This window comes from Brassica napus, chromosome C5, assembly GCF_020379485.1.
Source record: "Brassica napus cultivar Da-Ae chromosome C5, Da-Ae, whole genome shotgun sequence".
Taxonomy (NCBI): Eukaryota; Viridiplantae; Streptophyta; class Magnoliopsida; order Brassicales; family Brassicaceae; genus Brassica; species Brassica napus.
In genome coordinates, this window is record NC_063448.1 from 32,968,790 (window position 1) to 32,979,714 (window position 10,925).

Genomic DNA, 10,925 nt, shown 5'->3' on the forward strand with positions numbered 1-10,925 from the left:
ACACTTAATATGAAACGGAGGGAGTATAAATTAATAAATTCGTTCGGTTCCGAGTTGGACCGGTTCAATATATGACATAAATCGTTAAAATAAGAAGATAACCGTTTCTTAGAAAATCATGTGTAAACATATTGTCCCATTAAAATTGTAAATTAATAATTTATACATATATAGACATTTTATATATGTACAAAAATTTTATTTTTTTTTATATTCACAATGTTATTATCTCTATTTTTTTAGCACTTTAATATATTTTGATAATATTTAGTAAAATTATATCTAAAACCACAATTAAATTCTATAGAACATATTTCATATACACAAAACAATATAAGAAAAATAATATGAAAGTCGAATATCAAAGCTTAATTAATGTATACATGATAATTTTTTTATCTACTAATTTTATATAAAAGATATATTCAAAAATAGAAAATTAATTTTTTTTTTTTTTGTAAATTAATAGCTTTAAAAATTAAAAAAATGTCATAGTCTTAATTTATAGAGTGTTTGATGTACTTTTGATTTGTAATCATTTATGGTCAATTTGATTTCCATAGAACCGGATGAGAATGATGAATTTATGGTCCGTGTTACTAATTATAACAAGACAATTTAAAATATCTTATGAAAAATATCGTGATAAACTGCTATGGTAAGTAAAATTTTATTTATAATATCTTATAGTTTAATTTAATTTGAAATTTTGTGACCAAGTATGTGCTTTTGTTTATATTTTCTCATTGATACTATTCTTTTAATTAGTAGTTGTTGATATCATCATGTTGCCAAATATGTAAACTAAATTGCTATTACAAATTTTTGTTTTCACATAGATTTAAACACACTAAATATACAGTTTATGTGATGATGACCGCTAATAAATTATAATTGACCATAAATCTTCATCACATTAATTGTCAACAGAATTTTGGGACTTTATACAAATATCAACATTAATTATACTCTAATATTAAGTGCAAACCCTACATTATTAACTATAATAATATATAATCTAGGGAATCACAGACAGAATCACATGAACTCATGATCCAGGGAATCATCATCACGATTCGTTTGGAATAGCTCTCCAGAAACTCCGTTGTCGGAGATGAATGTGAATTTGATGAGCACAACGAACCATGGATGTAGATGACTTCCATTGTTGAAGAAGGTGAGTGCAAGTAGCTGGCCTATTTTTTTTTTTGTAAGCCACGACGAATCCTATCACTAAACAACCTGAAATTCCATTTTTGTTGCAGATCGTGAGTTCGAAGAAGAAGACAAATCCTAATTATCTTTAAAGCCGTTCGAGAAGAAGCTCTTATTGCAACTTTCCCTAAACTAAATGAAAAACAAAGAGCTCGTAAAGGGCTTAGGAAGCCCAAAAACAATTTGAAATGTATGTGTACCGAAATAAGCTCAAGTCACCAGAGTATTTGTTTTAATGAAACACGGCGTATTGAGGCCGAGACACGTGTCGATGCAGGAAACTTCTATTTTCCGACGTGGATCATCCTAGAAGAAGAAAATTTCTTCTTTATATAATAACGTCAAATATAGTAACATAATCGAGTTTTCTATTTTTAATAAAATATGCTGAAACACAATTTCATTTTATGGTATTAAAATGACAAACACAACATCTTAACTGATTAATATTTTCAAAAAAAAAATACTATTATTTAGTTTTGAGAAAATAATTAGTGGTGTTTTTTGTATTACGTTTTGTATTTGAATTTTTATATTCGTTTTATTATGTAAAAGTAATCTATTCTTTAGTACATAAATACTTCTATAATTGATATATCATAGATTTTACCACTTTAGGTCATGGTATATGACCTATTTAGAGTTATAATATATGGGTTTGGAATACTTTTAGAGTATTTTCAGGTTCATGTACGTTTTAGAGAACTTGGTGATTTTGGAGCCTTTTGAGGTTCAGATGTTTAGCTATGGATAAAAACCTTCCCACGTGAGATTGAACCCATCTTTTCACACAAGATAGAGATTTGAGTTAACTTTCTAATGCCACCGGTTTGAGATCAATCAGCAGCCTATAACAGCAACTATGCCCGTTTTACTGAAGAGTAGTACTTCTGCCTCGCGAGAGGAAGCTGTCGAGGATTAGAAGGAACGTCGATCGACAACACAGCCTTGGTGTCGATCGATATCACAGCCTTGGTGTCGAACGACGACACAGCCTTGGTGTCGATCGACGGTGATACCAGAAGACGGGCGTAGCCTATTTTATGACCAACGTAAGCCCATATGTCACCACTTATTACCAAAATGCCCCTCACAGCTTAAACCCTATTTATATGTTTTCTAAGCCATTGTTGACGGCTACACTTTCTATTTTATTGTTTTAGGTTTTCTCTTAGGTTAGGTGAAAATAGAGGAACTCCTTCAAAGTCTTCTTAGAACTCCTTTGGTTTTTATATTTATTCTATTGCATCTATTCATCTATTGTTTTCTCTGACAACTATCATGTCTGAATGGATCCACCTGCTAGGTTTAGGGTTAATTAGGGTTCTTGATGGAATAGCCAAAACTATAGAATTAATAAGGCGATAATTAGATATACGTCAATAGAATTATGTTTAGGAGTCGTGCACTAGAACCCTGAACTTAGGATAGTTAGGCGCACGCGACAACATGGTATATTACCTGAATTAATTATCTTAAGCTAGGATTGCTTGAAACAAGTAACAGCTGATTTATAAAGCATAGTGAACGATTCATTCAGATTGATAACGCTTGCCTAAGGAAGCATCGATCAACGCTAACTCAATAGCATTGATCGATGCTAGATTAGTATCAACAAGCGACAGCTGAGATGCTGGACTTAGTCATAATAAGACTCACATACGAAAGCTGGATATATTTGCATTAGAATTCGAGTTCTAGGATTGTCATCACATACGGTTTGCATTCTATATTTCTATAATCTTGATTGCCTGAAATCGTATAATCTTGATTGCCTGAAATCCTAGGTCTAGCAACCATCATTCCATCAACTCATCAATCAATCTCTTTAGAACAACTACCTTTTTCGACATGCTTTACTTTATTTAATGCATTATTAAATTACTAGCTTAGCTTAATCGCAACTGTATTGAGTTTATTGTGTGCCCACGCTCCATGTGGATTCGATCCCTAAGTACTACAATTGAACCTCTTATTTGAGAGAGTAAAGTTGCTCAAAGGATAATTTGAGTGATATCAAATTTGGCGCCGTTGCCGGGGAGCATGGATCACCATTAAACTCAATTTGTTTGATTTTGCCTAGTTTTTTCTATAAGTTATTTACATAAAAACTTTTCTTCTGTTTTTGGTACATACATCTGAGTACCAAGAACACCTATGAAGAGAGGATTTTTGGATTCTTAAAAGAAAGAGCCTGCTGATTCACACATGATCCGTAAGTCTACGAAGGAAGTATTGATCAACACCCTCCAAGCATCAGTGATCGATAGTGTGAACCAAGCACCGAATGACACTGTTCATCCTGTGTCGAACGCTACTGTTTATCTCGCATCGAATGGAATTGTTTATCCCGCGTCGAATGATATTGTTCATCCCGACACTGTTTATCTCGACACTGTTCACTCCGGTATTGTTCACCCTGGTACTGTTCATCCGATGCCGAACGACACCACCTGCAGGGAGACAGAGAAGGTCGAAGTACTCATACTGACTTTTGATGAGAATGGGATGTTACCAGATGAAGAATGTGATACACTGCAGGGGCGGATAGCATCCAAGGGCACCGGATGTTGAGCATACCAGGGCAGGCAGCTGCATAGGGACGCAACAAGAAAAAGGGTGGGATCGACCGCTTGAGCTGTGTAGGTCCTAGAGTTCGAGAATGATTGGAGTCTTAAATCAAATAATGTGAATTGAGTGATGACTGAGTTCATTACACTGCTTGAGTTCGTGAAATGGAAATGTAGTAACTAGTTAAGTAAGTTGCATCGAATTGAGTGTAGTCACAAGTCGGCTCTCGTTTCGCATTGAGCAGTATAGAGGCTCATGGGTGAGACTGGTCTAGAATCGCTTCACTAAGTATTCTTTACTCACCCCTCTTTTTCCCTCCCTTTTTGCAGAACCTTAAGTGGAAGTGTCGATGGTAACAAGGGAAACGCACCTGAAACTCGTGGGACCAGTAACGGGATACACAGAGATGTTGGGTATGTAAACATGTGTGTCCTTAGCCTCGTGCCCGGGAACCCGGGTGTTACAATTGTTTAGCACGAAAAGATATAAATTGCTCTCTGGAACTGTGTACTACATTCTGATGCAATATAGTCTCATAGTTCGAACCATTTATCCTCTTGGTAGCACAAAAACCCAAGTGCAACGCGAAACACCACCTTGCGAAGAAGCTCCAATTGTATATTTATGGACATGTCATCCATCACAGTTGCTGCCACCATTTGCAAAATACCCACTGCAGATAAAGTCTGCAATTTTCTGTACAACTCAAAGTTAAACTCTTGATTCTCAACCAAAGAGTGGCTGAGTTTGAAGGTTGGTCTAAGGCATGATTCTTCTGTTTTGAGACTATTTGATAGATCTTCCTAGCAGCCTCGAGTGTATGTGTTCCGATTCCTGCGATATTGAGTACAAACAAACTCTGACACAATTCATTCATAATGTATCTACACATGTTAGAGTCTTATGCAAGGAACTTCACGAGATGTGCAAGCCTCCGATGCAGAAACTATTCCTTACCCTTCATCACAAGATCATCAGATGACTTGAGAACAGTGCCAAAAATCTCCCTTGCGGCTGTTAGGAACGGAGATATACAATTCACAAAAACGAGACAAAAACCTTATGTCAAATAAAAGTTTTGTTTTGTCAAGGGTTAGTGAACATCGTTTTGTGGAGAAGAATAATTTTCTCTTCTCATCACATAGTCGTGAGTGAAATAGGGTTAAATAAACAGAGAACTGAATAAATCTGTAATCATTATAAACTCTGTACATAGTAATGCTTAATAAAAGTCTAATGTTTGGATCACACAAACAGAGAATATAGTTGTTTTTTCTCGAGGAGCCGATCAACAATGATATCTCTATTCTCTAACAAGTAGATTTTTTTTTCTTGTCTGCGTAAAAGTTCAATTTAAAAAGAGGCGTCGGAGAAGATAAGGTTCAGTTCATCTTTCAGTCAGACAGAGACCTCCACCATGTACTAACTCGAGGTCCATGGTTCGTAAATGGATGGATTGTCTCAATGGACAAGTGGACCCCCAACCCAGGACCTGACTTCCTCTGTAAAATCCCTTTATGGATAAGAATCAGAGGAATCCCAACCCATCTCCTAAAGAAGCAAGCGATTGAAAGCCTGGTTGGTCCACTGGAAAAAATAGAGAATGTGGAGCTCCACGCTAAGCACTCTACATCAGTCGAGTATGTTCGCGCTCGAGTCTGGATTGATGCAGATGCACCTCTCCAGTTCCGAAGAATTGCAAGATTTAAATCTGGGGAAGTCATACCAACAGAGCTGGAATATGAAAAACTTATAAAGATCTGTTTCACCTGCAAGAGACTGACTCATGATCAAACAAGATGCCCTGAGCAGCCTCCGGAACAAGAACCCGCGACAACCAGATTGGCCCGAGGAAGGGAAACCTCGAGATCAGACAAGGGATTTAGAAGGGAGACCATTACGGGAGGGAGTTCCCGGAGTGAAACGGTGGCATCAAGAACTTTAAAATCTCAAGTTGTCCCTGTAACTAGGACAGCTAGAAGCAGCGAGCATCGCAAAAAAGATGATAAGAAAGGGAAAAATGCTGCAACACCAAACACCCAAATATGGAAGAAGAAAGAATCAGCAAGCACTCCCAAGCTGAGGATATGGGGAAACTCCAAAAGCTCAAGAGAGTCCTCCGTGCTGCCTAATCAAAGAGCAAGCTCTAGTGGACACCAACTAAGCTCTGACAAGAAGAAAGCATCGACGTCTTCTGATGCCAGTCAAGAACATCTAACCGTTTTTGAAAGACTTGGACAGAAGGAGAACAGCCCAATACAGGAGACAGGAGAATCAGAAAAATCGCAAGAAGGTCTCTCTAGTAAAGGCAGTCAAAGCCCACCTTCTGTGTTTGAAAGACTTGGCTCGCTCTCGGCCAGTTCCTCGGAAAAGAAACGAAGAACCTCAGACCTCCACAGCTCTAAGCGCAGAAGATCAAGCAACAGTGGAGACAGAATCACCAATAAGGCGTGGCTAGAGACTCGGGAAGACAATATGACGTCTCCTTCAGTCTTCCAAAGACTCGGCTCGCAAGGGAAAGGATCCGAAGGGAGGAACTCCGGAGATAAGACTCACTCTGCTCTCGTGGCAGCTTAAAGCCCAACCCATTCTTTCCAAAGGATAGTATTGGGAAGTGGCAAAATTGTTGAAGAAGGGTTGATGGTTAATTCCAACCCTTCATCATCGATATGAGGATACTGAGCTGGAACTGTCAGGGGTTGGGGAATACCCCGACAGTTCGACATCTACATGGAGTACTTGGTCAGTACTCTCCCGAGATTTTATTCCTCAGCGAGACCAAAAACAGAAGAATATACATAGAAGGGTTAGTGGAGAAATTTGGATATCATGATCTCAAGATAGTGGAGCCCTTAGGAAGAAGTGGAGGCCTAGCAGTTATGTGGAAAGAGAGTTTCCGTATGGAGATTCTGCAGGCCAATAGGAGAGTCATAGATATGCGAGTCAAATGGCAAGATAAGAGCTTCTTCTTATCTTGTATTTATGGAGAACCGGTTAAGAACAGGCGCAGTGAAGTCTGGGAGCGATTGACAAGAAACGAGCCATGGGTGATGACAGGAGACTTCAATGAACTTGTCGACCCCTCAGATAAGATAGGAGGAGCTGACAGAAAAGAAGCTGAAGGCAAAGACATCAGACAGATGCTCCACGCCTGCGGCCTTGGAAACATTAAGCATAAGGGATATCAGTATTCTTGGGCAGGAACACGAAACAATCAGACAGTCCAATGCAGATTGGACAGAACGGTTGCGAACCAAGCATGGACTGATATGTTCCCACAGGCGTCAGCCTGTAACCTCCCGAAGATATGCTCAGATCACAGCCCCGTTCTGACCACGATGATAAAGCAGATTTGGAAAAGGAAAGCTGGTTTTAAATACAATCAACGTTGGATCAAGCGGGAAGGCTTTGCAGATGCTGTTAAGGAAGCTTGGAAAGGGCAATGCAATGGACAGTTTGGACTAGTAAGCAGAATAGCGAGATGCAGAAAGTCTATCTCAACACGGAAGCGACAAGCGAAACCTAGCTCTGCTCTCTGTATACAGGAGCTTCACTACGAAATAGATGAGGAAACAAAGAAGCGCTGCATCAATGGGGACGATCTGAGCAAGCTTAGAGCAGAGCTGAATGAAGAATATCACAATGAAGAGCTCTTCTGGTACCAGAAATGCAGGCTCAACTGGCTGAGAGCAGGAGACAAAAACACCAAGTTCTTTCATGCAGTTACAAAGAACAGAAGAGCCCAAAACAGAATCCAAAGCCTAATAGACAACGATGGAAGAGAATGGTTTGCGGAAGAAGAGCTGGGGAAACTCGCCGAAACTCATTTCAAGCACCTCTACTCCTCAGAAGAAATTGGAGTCTCACTCTCCAACTGGAATGAGATCTCCCCGATAGTCTCAGGAGAGCAGAATGATATGCTCATGAAGCCAGTAACATTGGAGGAAGTCAAAGAAGCTGTCTTTGATATCAATCCCAACAAGTGCCCAGGACCTGACGGTATGACCGGCTATTTCTTCCAACATTTCTGGGAAACAATGAGTGTGGAAATCACAGACATGGTCAAGGAGTTCTTTAGAACCAGGAAGCTTGAAGAAAACATCAACAAGACCAACATCTGTCTTATTCCCAAAAAGTTGTATGCAAAAAAGCTAGATGAATACAGACCTATCAGCTTATGCAATGTAGCCTACAAAATTATATCAAAGCTTCTCAGTAAGCGTTTGAAATGTGTTTTACCCGATGTAACACAGAGACACATGCTGCATTCGTAGAAGACAGGCTAATCTCAGCCAACATCCTGGTCGCATACGAGCTTCTACATGCGCTCAACTCCAACAAAAAATGCTCGCGTGAACACATTGCAATCAAGATAGACCTCTCCAAAGCCTTCGATAGAGTAGAGTGGCCTTTTCTTGAGCAAGCAATGAAGTCTCTCTGTTTCTCGGAAGAATGGTGTAATCTAATAATGGAATGCATCACCTCCGTGCAGTACTAGGTCCTGATCAATGGAAACCCACATGGACCCCCTCTCCCCCTACCTCTTTGTTATATGCACGAAGATGCTGGTCCAGAAACTTATCCAAGCAGAGTCGAGAGGCGAGATTACTGGACTGTCAGTGGCGAGAGGAGCACCGACAATCTCACACCTCCTCTACGCCGACGATAGTATGTTCTACTGCAAACATAAAGATGAAGAGCTAAACACACCATTCTTGCCATTTAGAGCGAGTAAAGCTTAGCCTCAGGACAGCAAATCAACTACCAGAAGTCAAGTATATATTTTGGAAAAAATATATCTGCAGCGCGAAGAGAAGACATCATGGAGAAGCTAGGAATTAATCAAGTGGGAGGACATGGTATCTACTTAGGACTTCCTGAATCCTTCGAAGGCTCGAAAGTATCCATTCTTAGCTACTTAAAAGAAAAATTGGAGCAGAAACTTGGTGGCTGGCAAAACAGGTTCCTCTCACCAGCAGGCAAGGAAGTTCTCCTGAAGGCGGTCGCACTGGCCCTTCCCACATACACGATGAGCTGCTTTCTCCTACCTAAGACACTCTGCAAGAAGATCGTGGCTTTGATGGCAGACTTCTGGTGGGAAAACAATAAAGACTCGAGAGGAATGCATTGGAAAACCTGGAGCCACATGAGCAAACCAAAAGAGAAAGGAGGGCTCGGCTTCAAGGATTTGGAGGATTTCAACGTGGCTTTTCTAGGGAAACAATTATGGAGACTGATCACACACCCAAACTCTCTCCTAGCCAGAGTATTCTAGTCCAGATACTACAAATCCTCAGACCCTCTAAATACCTCACTAGGATCTCGCCCTTCCTACGCATGGAGAAGCATGATGGCTGCGCTGAAACTGATCAAGCAAGGCGCAAAAGTGGCAATTGGAAACGGTAGAAAAACCAAACTATGGGAGGAGCAATGGTTGGGAAGCAAGCCTACCTTCGCACGTAGAACCACAAGTTTCATACTACCTCAATACCGACAGATAGTGACGCCTAGCATGACAGTTGTTGATCTGATGAATGTTCCCGGAAAAGAATGGAACAGAGAGCTCATTGAAAGCATCTTTCCAGAGAACATCAAAGAGCAAATTCTAGCTACAAATATCCAAGGGAGTCACGGAGAGGACACCTACTACTGGGAGTACACTAAAACCGGCCACTACACCGTCAAATCTGGGTACTGGGTGCAGCAAAGCATAAACAAACCAGACCAGAGCAACGAGACAGTGGATCGACCGAGCCTTGATGGCCTCTTTCAGCAGATATGGAAGATGAATACAAGCCCAAAAGTTCACCATTTCCTTTGGAAATGTCTCAGCGACTCACTACCAGCAGCTGCAAACATGAGGAACAGACATATAGCCAAAGATGGTAGCTGTGGAAGATACGCTATGGAAGATGAGACGATCAATCATATACTCTTCACATGCCCATATGCTCGGTTGATTTGGGCTTTGTCTCCAATTCACGCTCCAAAAAATGGAGTATTGTCAGACTCTCTCTATGCAAACCTGGCCCGTGTGATGAACCTGAAACATCAAGACCCTACTGAAAAGGTGTATGATGATCTCGTTCCTTGGCTGCTCTGGAGAATCTGGAAAAACCGAAATGAGTTCCTCTTTAAAGGAATTGACTACACACCGCCAAGCACAGTCAGTAAAGCAAGAGAGGACATGGAAGAATGGTTGAAAAGAAAGGAGGAAGAAAAAACTGTAGCCAATACAGCCCCTCGCAGCAGTCAACACCATCGATGGAAACCCCCACCCACTAGCTGGATAAAATGCAACTCAGATGGAGCATGGCAGAGAGATCGACATCAAAATGGAATGGGCTGGATAAGTAGAAATGAACATGGCAAACTGCTCTGGGCGGGCATGAAAAGCGTTCAGGGACTGAGATCACCTGCAGAAGCAGAAGCGGAAGGGATCAAATGGGCAATGCACTCCATGAGCAGCCTAGGATACAAGCAGGTGATCTTTGAGACAGATGCACTCTTGATTGTCAAAATGGTTGCAGGAACTGAAGAAATATGGCCAAATCTCAAGCCAATCATTATGGAAATACAAAACTGTCTCACTGGAAACGCTAGCTACAGGCTCGAGTATTATCCAAGAGAGAGTAATAAAGCAGCAGATAAGATAGCAAATGAGGCTTTTTCTTTACAGAATCATGTCTCTAAGTTATATTCTATTGTGCCAGTTTGGTTAAAATCTGTGTTTGAGACAGATTTGTCTACTGTAGTTCCAAACTTTATGGGTTGAATGAAAAGAAGTAGTTGAGCCAAAAAAAAAGAAAAAAGATCACTCATTACTTTCAAATTCCATCTCTTGACATGGTATTTCTATCTATTGATTTTCAACTACAAATCTTTAACAAATAAACCATAATAATTTTGAATATATTCTATTAAATGAAATCCTTATTTTTCATAGGGGGAGATTTGAAGAGTGAGTTACCATAAGAGACACTTTTGTCTTTTTTTTTCTACACAATTAGAGTCATCCCACTTGGAAGACACAATTCACGAAACCGAAGTGTGTGTTTATACTAATTGTTGGGGTCAAATTCGGTCACGACGAAATCAATGTCAGAAAATTCCGAAGAAATGTCCTCTTTGAAAAGGCA

At 40.0% G+C, this 10,925-nt stretch overlaps 1 protein-coding gene across 1 annotated transcript; it reads left to right on the top strand.

Moving 5' to 3' along the window:
• Positions 1 to 9,136: 9,136 nt before the first annotated feature.
• On the top strand, positions 9,137 to 10,561 carry LOC106367640. The gene has a single exon (XM_013807459.2). It carries the CDS (start codon positions 9,137 to 9,139, stop codon positions 10,559 to 10,561), a length of 1,425 nt encoding a protein of 474 aa, XP_013662913.2.
• The last annotated feature ends 364 nt before the right edge of the window (positions 10,562 to 10,925 follow it).